Source organism: Anguilla rostrata, chromosome 10 (assembly GCF_018555375.3).
Source record: "Anguilla rostrata isolate EN2019 chromosome 10, ASM1855537v3, whole genome shotgun sequence".
NCBI classification, from domain to species: Eukaryota; Metazoa; Chordata; class Actinopteri; order Anguilliformes; family Anguillidae; genus Anguilla; species Anguilla rostrata.
Genome location: NC_057942.1, coordinates 31,515,429 through 31,530,304, shown reverse-complemented (window position 1 = coordinate 31,530,304; position 14,876 = coordinate 31,515,429). Strand labels below are relative to the sequence as shown.

Sequence of the window (14,876 nt, the reverse complement as noted above, 5' to 3'; positions counted from 1 at the left end):
TACAAACTCTCCTGACGATATCAAGATACCACTGCAATCGAACAAAACAAAACAAAACAAAAAGAACCTTCCAAATGTTGTCTTCAAATAAATTGATTAGATTGAAAACTTTGCGTTTGTACCTATTAATCTCTAAATGAAGTCTACCCAATGCTTTCCCACCACACCTCTAGTGGCCAAAAACCATAGAGAGAGAGACTGCAAAGCGTTTTCATTCGCAACGGCTAAGGGGCTAATCAGCTAACAGAGAGTTAACCGCCATGGGTCAAGAGGACTGAGTCAACACCACGATTGCAACCCTCAGCCCTTCTGCGCGGATCGATATCCGCAAACAAACGAGATCCCGAAGGGTTGCGCTGAGCCGCACGGAGAGGCGGAGAGAGGCCGCCGTTGGCCTTCGGCTCGATAGCGCAGGTGAGCGGGAGCACAGCGGAACACCTTTAACGCTTCATAATCATAATCGAAAACTAATGGCGCTCCGGTCGAAACCGAGGGCTCCCCGAGGGTTCTCCAATAGGACTACTTTTAACCGTCGTCTCGCCGAGAGATTCCTTAACGTTACTGCACGTGTGCAAAGAGTGACACGGGAAGGGGTGAGATGGAGAGGGTGGAGACTGTCGTCACCGAGGTTACAGTCACGTAGGGGAGACCGGGTTATGTCCCAATTTGTATTTTACAGTATGAATATGACACCGCTCGTTGTAATCGACAACAATTTCAAATGAACAACTTGATACTGTCTACTGACTTTTGGTGATGTTCATTTAATTCAATTGTTGTTGTGAAAGGCACACTTTGACTTCAAACAGAATGAGTTCAAAGGAACAGCTGACCCCATCCTCAGGGAAAAAGATGAGTTATGCATATCAGTTGATTTAAAAAAAGGAATGTTACTTAATTTACTCTATCGTTCAAAAACTACACAACAGACATTTATGTCATATGTTTATGTCTCTGCGGATTTTTCCCTTGTTTATGAAGATCTGGAAAAAAATGTTTTGCTGTTTTAACTAATCAATGCATCCTTGCTCATGATAACATATATTCACATGGACACGTGCATTTAAAAAAATCTAACTACGACAGTAACCAATCTGAAAATAGTTCCTTCATTTATAGCTAACCTAACCCTGAAAACAGTATATCAGCTCAAAAAAGAAATTGACTGTTTGACATCAGTAGCTACTCTCTTTTATTGATCTATTGTCCCCTGTAGTTAGTTTGTGCTTTAAAACCATTTACCACCGAGGTCGCAAAAATGAATGGGAGTGAACTGGGAGCCGGACAACCGAGAGGACAGTCAACAGGGACAGCTGATTTTGCTAGTATTCACACTATGCAAATACAATGGGGTAAGCTCCACAAAAATACTTGTATTATACCAAATGGAAATATCCCTTTAATCCTGTAAGGTGTGCGAGATCAAAAATATTTGATTAGAATGTTCTTAACTGAACATTCTAATGCTGCTCTAACAATCATTACTGGTAAGTGAAATCAATGAAGTTCTAGAACCCAGACTTATAACTTTAGAAAAGAAAACCAACTCGTCAAAGGGTTAACAAAGCTGAGCACCATTTTTACTGATCGCAGCCCCTGGACGTTGCATTTGGGGCCACGGAATGGGGCATGGGCCCCTGCACCCCAAATTTCTATGATCACATACAAGAACCATAAAGGCCTTTGCAGCGATGTGGGGAGGGTGCTTGATCTCTCCAGCTGTGGCGACACTGCCAGATGTTCAGCTGAACGCTTCCAAATTGTTTTCCGCCACCTTGTCATCAGTGAACTCATCAGGATTTACGGGGCTGATGAGATTTTAAGGGGCCCGGGCCTAAATACTGTTATTCACTGATGCGATGTGAACAAAAAATAAATAAATAACGCTAAGCAAACATTGTGCTCCCATGGAAACCATACAATTATCTCCATACTTGACTGGCATTTGGCCAATCTGGTAAAACGATGTGTAAGTGGGGTGATATTTTTACTATACACTGCCTATGAGTACATGTTGAGGTATACAGTGCTGTCACCCACTGTATCCAAACAATTAATACAAACGAATGTGAGAGGCCAATATGTCAATCAAAGATATGTTAAAACCTGCAAAAATGCTGGAGTACACGGCCATAATTCTAACCAATTAATTATAATCACAGTTCTAGTCTAATCTAATCACGCTAATGGTATTACACTGCTCAGTGCTGTATTTGCAGTTTATTTTCATTTCTTATAATTATGATGTGCTGGCGAATGTCAAAAAGAGCAAAACAATATGCAGCAATATTATAAATATGTTTTACACTTAAATGTGGTCAGCTGTTAAACAGGTCACATGAAAATCCATACAGTTCTCTGGTTGTTAATGATCCTTAAAACTACTGATTTCAGCCTTCTCTCCCTTTGCAGTAACAGAGCTATCTGATTCAATAAACACAGTCGATATTGATCTCGTAGCACTCAACGGTAGGCAGCCTCTTGCCAAGACTGCACAAGATTTATTGTAACGCCGCATGTAGTCCTGAATGAGAAACACATGCACATGCACGCATACGCACGCGCAAGCTCACACACAGACACACACACACGCACACACACACACAGACAGACGTTGAAAACCATCCACACAACAAAGTTTAAACACCCAACGATTTTCTCGTCAGCACCCTGCAACGATCCGCTTCGATCTCGCTCCTGAACCTCATTTGCCTGCACTCTTAAAATAAGATGGGAATGTTTTTTTTTTTATGCAATTACTTATATATTTTTTCCTCAGCCTTTCCTTCCTCTGCCCCCCCCCCTCCCCTCTCCTCCCCCCCCCCCCCATTCATTAAACTTAAGACAATTGCAGAAACCCGACAGCGATTAACCCGAAGGTAACGTCGGACTCACCCGCACACAGCCACGCTCCCGTCCTCCAGTGCAAACAAGGTATGCCTGTCCCCACAGGCCACCTGCGTTATCCTCTGCGACGGAAGGTTCCGGAACAAATGTGGCACCAGCTAGAAGCAAAACAAAAGTTACCGGTTGGGGAGCAAGGAGCACCCTCCGTGGCAGCCCAGTCCGGTACTTCCTCAGTTTGTGTCCACCCCCCCAAAAAAATCTCGTCCTGCCTTTAAGATCACAGCAAACCGAATTTGTTGTTGTTATAAAAAAAAGTGCCATATTTCCTTCGCCCGTGAATCCGCGCCGTACCCCGTGTCATGGTGTGCACGTGTGTGCGTGTGTGTGTGTGTGTGTGTGTGTGTGTGTGGCTGCCAGGGGTATAAAAAAAACACACACAAATAAATAAAAAATGAAAGGAGAAGAAAAGAAAGACTGGTTCCTCATCATGTGCTTGTTAGCTTGTCCAATCTATGGCAATCAGTGCAGTCCCTGGGGCTGAGAGACACGAGACGAGTGGAAAGGGGGGAAGCAAAGCTGAAGAAAGATCAATACCGCACGAGAAACAAGAAGTGTAGGCTATTTACTTTCCATTGATCTGATGCGGCAGGAGAAACACCTCGCGCCGCTATTAAATTGAGGGAATAAGTCTTCTGGAGGGGTTTTTTTTCCCCCCGTTTCTCTCACCTCAAGGTCACCGAGAAGCTAAAAACATCCAGGAACAAACACAAATAGATTGCTTGGGTACAGTAAAGTAATTAATCTACATTACAATGCCATGGGAACAGGCACTAACTACCCATCTTAAATGAAATTTTTTGCTCAGAGCTAATAGACCCGACGCAGTAAAGGCTCGAGCAGTGTGGCAAATAGTGATTAATATATCTGGGCCTCTCGCGGTATCGAGCCGGTCTAGAGCTTAGCCGGGGCTCGGACGAAATTAGAGCCGCGCAGCAGTTACTCGCATGCAGATCGGAGTTTCGCAACTTTTTTTTTCAAACGAACGCGAATTGAAACGGTACACAAGTGGATCGGCAGGCAATGGCTTCTACCATTTACCTCCTGAGTACTGCTCATTTTAATTGCCATTTACTTGCTTTTTTGCAATGGCTGAATCATATGTATACTTTTCCTAAAACGTTGATTAATGCAGCAGCCATCGAAAGCGGTTTTTTTTAAAGCTTTTCATTTGGATGGAGTGAGGTTGGTCCTCAAAACCTATTTGAGGGCAGGTCTACAGCACGTTAAGTGTAATTATAATGCACTGTGATTCAGTGGACAGGACCATTTCAGACCTGCGTGGTATTTTAAATGCAATGGCATTTATGAAACAAGTTTAATGGAAAGAATCACAGGTATAAATGGATTTTGATATTTATCTTCAAAAGTAAAACAAATCAATCAGCCTATATAGAATGCCACTTCCCTGACTCATTTTGATATTTCCTTCAAGTTTCAAATGCATTTAAAATATTAATTTATTTCTAGGTATGTATGTACAAAAATGCTTACTTACTCCACATAGCGTTAAAGGTTTGACAACTGAAGGTACAACAATGTTCTGGTATTTTTGGTTAAGTGTGTTGGTGGATATAAACTTGCATTTCATTACTCAAGATAAAGGGAAATGCCAACAGAATCCGGCATTTATGCAATTCTCAGAGCATTTTAAATATAGCTATACAAGCATGTTTCAGGGCCTTGGCTCCCATAGATCATATGCATATGAAATACAAGCAACTTTGGCAGAAAATCAGCCAAAACATCACTTTCTAGTCTTTCATTCTTTCAGTTAGCATAAAATGGCACAAGTTGACAGTCCCTGACATATTGTAAAAAAAAAGTGCACAGGGTAAATTACAGCCTCCAAAATATCACATAAATAACTTTGACTATAATATTCTATACAGGTTTGCATGGATATAGAAGCCACAGTCAGCAAGTGTAATTGTAAGTTAAATGGCCAGCCAAGCACCTAGCCAACTAACCAAAGTACGGCACACAGTCATACAAGACTGCCACCCTGATGTAATATTGAATGTAAGCTAACTGCTGAGACATAATGTCCTCTAATTTTTGTAAACCTTCCCAATTATTATTATGTCTAATTAACTACTACTTTTCAAAATTAGATTTTTTAATTCAATGCTGTTACTGTTTTAAGTGCACTTTATGATTTTCTATGCACTATTCATCCCTGATCTCAGCCGATCCCTGGGTCATGTGTATGATAATGAATGTAATGGCAAAGGATATCCATGAGAACAGGTAACGTCATGGTCTTGCTTCCTTTTCAAAAATTTGGGCTCAAAAGTATTTAACCTGGAAAAGTAATTCTAGGCGTACTAGGAGGCTAGCTATCCTTATACCAAAGCACTGTCCTACCACAATAAAAAAGTCTTTTGAACATAAATAAAACTCCCTTTATTTGCAAGAGCAATAAAAAGATTCCACCAGTCTGGACTTGCACATTACAGTCTAAAAATGTCTGTCATGGGATGAGAACAAGGCTAAGTGATGAGAAATTCTAAAAAGATTTTAAAAGATTTCTTTAAAAATGTAAGCATATATAGTACACATAAGTGTATTAAATTGCGTGACAGATTGGATGAAGTAACTCTCTAAAGCTGAGATGCATTAAATCCTTCCTTTCACTCAGGGAAAGGCAGTCAGAGCTGCATCTCTGGATGTTTTCCTGGGAACCGCACCATTATCTGCAGTGAAGCCCTACGAGGAGCAGGTCCCTTAATGGCTCCCGAAAGGCCGTCCTCACCCCGGTCGGCCCCTCTCCGCTCGCCTGGCTCTCCCTGCTCTCCCGGCTCCAGTTCAGGTCCTAATTAACCCTCTCTAATAGCTTACATTACATTAGCATCCTTACGCCGGACTTTCACCGGCTGAACAATGAGCCTAGCCGCGCTTTACAAATTCCCCCTTCACAAGAGCACAATTATGAATTCAAACAAGCCTTATCCGTCCACCCCGCTCATCCAGGACCCGCGAGCAACCTCACCCCCGCACACACACACACACACACACACACACAAACACAATCTCCCACCGCCACCCATGACAAATGAAAGTAATGAGGCCTCCGAGAGACCACACAACAAGAGGCCGTTTGGTTGGTCAATGGGGCCATTCACGGCTCCACGGGTCACTTCAGGCGTTCGGTTCTCTCGCCCCGCCTGGGCCAGCGATAACCAACCCCTTCTCAACAGCCCAATTAATTCCAGAATGGAATCTTAATTACTTTTGGCAAGTTTAGAAGAGAGGGGTAAAAAAAAAAAAAAAAAAAAAAGTAAAAAGAGAGAGAGCGAGAGGAAGAGAGTGGCGTTTACTCTCTCGTCGGACAAATGAAGGCATTACGGGAAGCATCTTCCTTACTTAAGGGCGCAGGCTCCTCGCAGTCGGCGGATATCGATCGGGGACGCAGAGAGCGATTGTGCAAATACGGATTTCTGATCTCTAATCCCGGGGAACAGAAAGCGCCGTCACTTGTGCGCCTCGACCGAAACGCGAGGGCTTTCACATTCTGACATCTGAGGAGAGGTCAGGTAGTCACGAAGACTTACCGCGGGAGGGGGACTGCGGTCTCAGCAGGTAAAGAGTGACACGGTTTTAAATTGAAAACCGGGAACGGAGAAATTCTCACATTTCAGAAAAGGCGAAGGGTTTCAGTAATGCAATAAGGGCAGCTATGAAAAGAATGATACAGTCAATTTCACAGGGCATCGTGACAGCATATGTTATTTCATGTATAGCAATAAAAATCAGAGAAAATACACATTTATATTCATAATCAATTATTTCATTAGTTTATGTGTAATTACTTACACTGGAGTGTTCCCATACATAATGCATTTTACACACACACACATGAAATATCTATTTTATGTGCACTTATGTAGCATTTTACCAAAGCCTAAAAATGTTATTAGTTCTTAGTTATTTAGGGGTAAACACCTGTAAAGTTTGACTAAATCGTGGTGTGTGTAAATCATCTGGTAAACTATAGACCATGGAATACTATGCAATCACTCCTTCGGCATGTTCAGCATCTATACCCACACTAATCAGAACATTCAGTTTTATCCTATACAAGTATTGTGAGTTATTTACTTATTTATTTTTATATAACGGTAAGTTGCATCATCAGCAAATTATTGCGATTAACGGCGCACCCACGTGAATAAACATCTTCCGTTTTACCAGGTGACTGCGTTTGGGCGCGTTTGCAGTGAGTGGAGGCCGGCCGGGAGGGGGGGGAGGGGGGGGGGGTGTTGTGCTCGTGCTTCTTTGTCTCCGTCGGTAATTTCCCCTCATCCCTCTCTCCGGCTCCTCCCGGTACGCGGAGCGCCCCTCTTTCCGTTCCAATAAGACAGCTCATTTACAAGAGTCCCGGGCTGAACTGCTGACTGCGCCGTCCGGACGAGTGTGTCAGGGAGCGGGGCCATGTCATTAACGCACTCAGGGATCATTAGACCAATCAGGCCTCTGCCACACAAGGGCAAGCCTAATCTTTCTTCTTCTTCTTCTTCTTCTTCTTTTCCAGTTTTGGTTGTATGGTAGTGAAACAAGTCTAATTATCTGCATTTTTTATCTTGCTGCTGAGCATGTGTGCATTATCAGACAATCCTCCCACATCTGTTCACTTTTATTACCAGTATTAAAGTTTTGTCACAGGTACAACGGATAAAAAAACAGTCTTTTAAGTGCAGAATGGCTTCATTAGGGGCTAAGAAGAGTAAACATTAGTTCTCAGCTTACAGTCCTGTTCCCAGAGCCAACTGGATGGGTTTAGCAGGTGCTGCACATCCCTGTTTGTGCAGAGCAATGTGTTTGTGTGAGTGTCCTGCACAGTTGATTAAATCCATCCTTTTAAGGCAGGCCTCAGAATGGGCAATTTGCCCCACAAGAAGTCCTTGAAAGAAAAAGAACACACACACACACACACACACACATTGTAAAGTGGCACCACATCAAAGATAAAACAATTTTAAAAGAGTACCGGCATAAAATCACTTTGTCACTAGCCAACACCAACACCACGACAATTTCCCATCCACCCAAACACACACACACACATACACACACATACACGCACAACCCCCTCCCACGCACCTTTCACAGCTCTGCCACCCCCCATTCCCAAGGACACACCCTTGGGTGACAACGCACAAGGGGGGTAGCTGTTGTTAGCTCACACAGCAAACTCATCACTGTAATGACGGATATCTTTGAAACCCTGCTCACAGCTCTATAGAGATGAATGCACTTTGGTTTTTGCATCCTTTTCCTGCGGTTTGTCAGACAACTCTCCCTAAATCCATAAGGGAGATTAGTGGTGTGTGAGAAATGTACACTGCTAAACAGCTGCCAGTCAACCAGGGGCCAGTCCATAGATACAACACATACAAAGGGCACATCCTTCTCTTAAACAATTCTTTTTTTTCCAGACGCATCTTTTCCCCCAGAGAAATAAGCTAGAAAGAAAAAGTAAAGAGGGAGAGAGGCTTTTTTTATGTCCGTCGAATGTTCCAAGCAACAGCACAGAAGAACTGAAAACACCCCCAATGCCCACCCCCTCCCCCCTCCCCCGCCTCGTCCAACTCATTAGGCTAATGTTTTTTTATAAGGCACTTGAAATGTCAACGCAGCAGTGGATTTAGTGTAAACTTAAATTCCATTACCTGGCAGGCATTAATTGCTAGCGGAGTAGCGGGATTCCTCCCCAGGGTCTGATATGGTTCTCTCTGTCATCCCGCTAACTATTCTGTCTAGACGAACTCCGAGCTCCAAATCCACCACGGGATCAATAAACGGCACATAATTCAGCCGCGATAATGAGCTTTCACTTAAACACCAATGGTCACTTCTCTGAAAGAGCGGCGGTGTAAAATGATAATGTAATTATTAAAAAGACAGATAAATGAAAAAGTACTTTCGTGGGAGGGAAAGGAGGCCGTGTAGCTCAATTAGCCATACTTAAAGTTATTATTGTTATTCTAGATAATGCTAATCAGGAGAAGGGCGATAAATCTTCTCTTTTTTTCTTTCTTTCACCTGGTAACAGAAGGACATTATCAGCGCTTCATACACAGCCTGACGTTGCTTTGCACATGAGTGTCATTGAATATAGCCAGGCAACAGACAGTCATTTGGCTTGCGCACGTGTTAGCGGGGCTACAGCTGATGCGATTCATTTTCAGGCGAGCGTATTAGCACGTAGAGTGAGACAGACTGTTAGCATTGCAAATATTTCACAATTAAAAGCGCACGTGAGCGCAGAGCTCAAATCGCGATCCGCGTAACGGCTGCAGGACACTGTGAGTAGGGTGGAGAGTGCAATAGAGTGGATGTTATTCTCCACAGTGATGGAGGTAAGTGGATAATTGATTTGGCGAATTGGGGTCCGTCTACCTTTTTCACCTACGCTCGATAGCGCGGATATTCAGCTCGAGGGGAAGCTGCATTTCCAGCATCGCACGCTGAAAGACAACATTATCGTTATTTTTAAAAAACGGAGGACAGAGGTAATACTCGTGCTCCTGTTATTCCGCAGTGGAAGCGTTTTAGGATGTGTGACACGGACGTTTTTAATGCCAGACGCTCTATGTGACGTGAACTTGTGATGTGAATACGACATATTTTGTCGTCTAACCACAAAAGCACACAAACCTATTTACGCTGAGGGTTTAGTTTATCTGTAAATTACGTGGCAATTTAAGCATTTTGTAGACGCTCTATTCTTTACAGAAAAATTAATTAACACAGCTGGATATTTACTGAAGCAATTCAGGTTGAGTATCTTCCTCAAGGGTACAACAGCAGGACCCAACCTGAGAACTGAAGCTACATTCTTAGAGGTACGAGCCCAGTTCTCTAACCATTATTGCAGGCAGAAATAATTTGTGTATTTGTCCATATATTGTAAATTATACATAAAATATTTTCTGGCCTTAATATATTACTAATAATATATTGGATAATATATTGCCCGATGACTATTTTCCCAGGCCGCACTGTGCTGTTAAATGCTATGAGCTGAAGGGTATCACATTGCTGGGAGACTCAATAATCTTTCACATTAGTATTAATCTGTGGTCCAACAATTCAGCATTTGACAAATTTTTGCTAATCCAGGCAGACATAACTTATAGTAGTACCAATAGATTTTTTAACATGATTTATGAAAAGCTTATCTAGAAACAGGATATGCCTTTAAAAAATGATGTCATTTGAGTGAAAGTTTCAGTAAGGCCATAAATAGTAAGGAACATGACAATGACATCATCATTCAGTTACGATGTCAGCCTATCAAAACTGCCTGCTATTAGAAACATGATAAAAACATGCTTAAGTGATAAAACAGATGTTTTATAAAATAAAATAACACAGCTAGTTAGAGTACAGTACTTCAGACTCAGTATTTAAAGTCTGTGTGAGAGCTACTGTACGCTCAGTAGTAACCCCAGCCTAGCCTAGGGCTCCTTGGCTAATTACTGTCCCCTAATTATGTGCATCCTTGAACCCAAATAAAATATGAAAAATCCTTAAGGGTACATCAATGCGCTCGTTAATCGTCTGCAGGCTACGGGCGTCCGGCTCGGATACGTCGCGGCTTTTACGGAAGGCTCGCTCCAGCTGCTCACCCGCGGATGACATTTGCTACGTGGCCCGCGCGGCGGGATAATTGCCAGACTTGTTCACCAAACGTAACCGCGCCTTGCGGGAATGCGCCGTAAGTAAGGTTGCGGGACTCGCGGCAACATTTTCATCAGGGATCTGAAAAAAAAAAAGGGTAAAAAAAAAAATTCTCTCTATCAAAGGCCAGTTACAATTAGAATTAGCCGTGTTCAGCCCCTCTGTAAGAGAGAACTTCCCCGTGCCCATGACCTTCCTGCTCTGTTAAATTTGGTTTCCACCAGGCTGGATTTCCCTAATGCCTTGGCGTGTTGAGAATGTCACACCTCCCAGAGAAGACTGGCATTTGAAGTCAAGAAAGAAAAAAAACTCAGGAGCCAGAAAGCTGGGAGCGGACCGTGCTCCATATTCTCCACGCACGGAAGGATCAGCCTTTCAGGGCAGAACAACAGGCTTTGGGCGAGAGCAGAGAGGAACACAACAGCCTCCTCAAAGCCTCCTCTAAAGTTAGAAAGCCAGACTGCATGCATTGTTTTAGGGCTTGCCTGAAATAGCACTTTTCAAAGCAGACCGCTTGGACTATCTTGGAATATCCCCAGCCTAAAATGGCTCTGGCCTGGTCTTGAACTCTTTCCAACATCCTGTGTGAATGCAGTCTACAAACGAAATCTTGAGCATACTTTTTTGACAACAGTATTTCCAATTAAAAGTTAGTTTTCTACCCACAGACTGCCCAACTGAACAGAAGACAATGGTTTGAATGATGATGCTAAAGTACAAACACACAGATGTACCTCAGGAAAGATGGGCCCCAGGATTAGCTGTTCAGTAATGAGCGTTGCGTTTTCGCCGCTAAGATTTCTGCCAGCCTTTACGCACACGAAGCCGCTGTCAACGCTAAACCATTTGCATCTCCGCAATTAGCATAATTGGTATACATTACAACGGAAAAAGTGGTTGGGGTGCAGTGCTTTCTACTTGTGACGCTCGGCTAAATAGGACTTGCGGCGCGGTTTCACCGAATGGCCACGTTGTTGATTACGCATAGTTTTTTTTGAAAGATATGTTGCATTAATGAAGGATTTTTACAGACAAAAGCCCTTTTAAACACCCAGGTGCGGGTGCAGTCGGTCAAGTGCTTCTGCTTTCATCAGGCGTAAATACCGTCTTAACACCTGGACAAGACGCCGTGGAGCCGAGGCTCAGCCAATGAGGACACGGCGCTAGCACATTCCAGCTGCTTGGTAGGAATAAATTGGACTTGATTAGAATAAATCACTTTTCGGGTGAGAGTAATTCGCGTTTCCAGAAAATGCGAGCGGAGGGAAAACAAAAACAAATAAAATAAAAAAATCTCTTTGCAAACCAGTGTTGTGAACACAAAACAAACAAAGCAACTTCAAGTAAACAAACAAGCACAAACAGGAGTTAGCGGCAGAAGAGGAATTCTTTTTTTTAATCACCATCAGGGGCAAACGCACGGGTGTCCCCACAAGTATTCCCCCGCTTATGGCGGCCATGTTTCTGAATTTACTGCAGTGAGCGTTGCCCTTCGACAACAAATGAGCTCACATACAGACTGACTACAATGCCTACAGCCTACATATCTGAGCATCAGCCACAGGGAAAGACTTTGGTCCATGCCTTGCCCTTTGCAACTGATGATCATTTTTAAAATCCACTAGTAAATCACTTTCTCAGATAATCACAACAGTTGTTTTTTTTTTTTTAAAGATAAAAATGTCAGAACACATTTAGTTCATGAGCCAATCAATCCAGTTCTTATTATGAAGGCAGAAATCAGTGCAGAATTGGTTAGCACTGAACAGCACGCCATATCTGTCTGATAACCAATGGCAAACTATACATCCTCCCTTGCCTGCCCCTCTACTGGGTATTAGTGGGAAGGATTAAGCATGCAAACCTCTAAAACTTTTTAAAACTTGTATTTAATTGGCTGGTGTCACGGGTCTTGGTGGGGCACTGCTGCTTGAAGAGAAAGAAGGCTAATTCAATTAAAACGACTCCAGCAGCTTCATCATACATGATGGGAAAAGGCAGTAAACCCAGGCCCGGACCTGCTTTACCCCCGTCGCTCCGTGTCCCTGACAAATAGAGTCCTGAGAATAATTGAAACGCGCGGCTGCCAGCTTAGGTCAATAACAATTTTTTCCCCTTCTCCGCAATAACCCCCTCAACAGCCACCTTTTTTTTTTTTTTTTCCTTTTTAATCTTCCCTGTCGCCGCGCGCCCGTAAACAGAGCCGGGAACTGCCGCTTAACTACCGAGCCTTTTCTTGTAACCGGGAAAATAAAAAAGACGAGGTGTGTCCGTGCGCTTGACTTCGGTGAAAGCAATTTGCTGTCAGAAGCCATGGGCATTTCGGTGGTTTAGACACCGCACAATTACGAGATACGAACAGGTTAAGCGTGTGTGAATATTGTTTGAGTCTCAGTGTGTGTATATAAACACACACACACACACACACACACATACCACCATATACACAATCTAAAAATCTGGAGTACAGAGCCAAATCAAGAAAAAATGTCTTTGTTCCAAACTTTAAGGAGCTCACTGAAGATATATATATATATATATATATATATATATATATATATATATTCTCATATATAAATTATCATATGAATTCCATCTGTATATGAACCAAATGTGGTCAAGACGAATGATGGATGCAAGATGGTTGAACTTTTTAAAAGCAAAATATTTAATTTGTTCACAAATCAACCCAGTTCAATATTCTGATCAAATTTTTTCTTGTTACAGCAGACGTGCATGTTCAGTCATCACTAATGCAGCAACTAAGTATATAAGTAATGTTGTGACTAATTTATTGCCTCATGAAATGGAGGTAAAAATTCCTGCAGGGCCATTTTTACAACATGTGTTTGAATCATGCTTTTATACAGCTCTACAGCCACAAATGGCATTCCTTTAGATGACCAAATCACTGCGAAACAAGAAACTATGTTAAAGAGGTGAAATAAGTTAATTATTCCTCATTGTGCGACAATATAGCAATGTCAGACAAGGTCAACAGCCGCACAATGTGGTGGTTTCATGTACATTAGCAACCAAAGCCTTCCTGGACATCTAATTTGCAGACCGTCATTCTGTTAATGCCAGATAAACATGGATTAATTACGGTAAGCGCTAGTGTAATGTGAAATGACAATGGGCAATTATGTCTGGAAATCCGCACAGCATTTATTTCCAGGCCTCGTTATTATTTTGATAAATAATGGAAGAATTAGGGCCAGGGTTCAGGACTGGAGCAAAAATGGCCTTTAACCCTCTTAGCCGCTATCTCCCTATGCATGTTTTAATGCAATTATTGATTGGGTTCCCGTGTTTACCGAAAATGCAAGCAAATAGATTCCCCCGGAATGAAGGGGTTCGGTATGACACTGTTCGACTTTCAGCAGCAAGCACGCGGTGAGACTAACACTAATCTTCCGATGATATTGAGGACGTGTGCAAATGTGTTCTCATGTACTGTAGATACAAGACAGGAAAGATGCAATGTACCCCCCCCTCCCCCCACCCCCACACACACACACACACACCCAAATATGTGTTACGCATGGATATTTAATTATATCTTTTGTCGGATGTGTTCGGTGGAGGGTTAGCATTGTGTTTCATCGAGTGGAAATATAGTAATCCCCGGTACACAAGATGCGACGGGTCCATTGTCTGTCTGACTGACAAATTTGTTTGCGCGTCATGCTAGACCAACAGATTAAAACACTGTCGAGGACGAGATAAACAGACAAGGCGGCAGACAGTCAGATGCCATTTTCCATTTCGGGGAGAGAGAGAGAGCGAGCGAGAGAGAGAGGGAGTCGGATTCCGACAATGCATTTTAATCCGTCCTCGGCTCATTGAGGCCATTTGACATTGCTCGACTGCAGCCCACACAATTTACATGTTTAAGAGGGCTTTTCATCAGCAGTCAAAGAGCGGATCAGAGAGGAGTTCACCATTCAGATGAACTAATGCAAATGATACCTACAGTACCAAGTCAATGTCAGGGAGTCTTTATTTGAACCCGCATCAAATAAAGCGGGGATTTTTTTTCCCCCTCCCTCTCTCTCTCGGCTTTCAACCCTTGCCGCTCTATGCAAATGCGTTTCGCGAGGAAGCGCGTTTTAGACGCTCGCCGTTCGATTGTTGCAAATTCTCCGCGCGGGGCCGCCGTGCTTCTGACAGCAGAACCGGGAAGATCAAACGCTCGATTCGAAGGAAACGACGTTTGCGCCCTGCCAACCTCGAGGGCTGGCCAGACAACCCGGATTTTCGGAAAGGAAACAAACGAAGGCCTC

General features: G+C 43.0%; 1 protein-coding gene across 2 annotated transcripts in view; it reads right to left on the bottom strand.

Annotated features, from left to right (window-relative positions):
• LOC135233206 (probable E3 ubiquitin-protein ligase HERC4) overlaps positions 1-14,876 on the bottom strand; it is a 367,748-nt gene that overhangs the window by 264,171 nt on the left and 88,701 nt on the right. For both annotated transcript variants that reach the window (XM_064296521.1, XM_064296519.1), the window contains exon 5: positions 2,896-3,005. In XM_064296521.1, the coding sequence (XP_064152591.1) occupies positions 2,896-3,005 (110 nt within the window). The remainder of the gene's footprint in view (positions 1-2,895; positions 3,006-14,876) is intronic.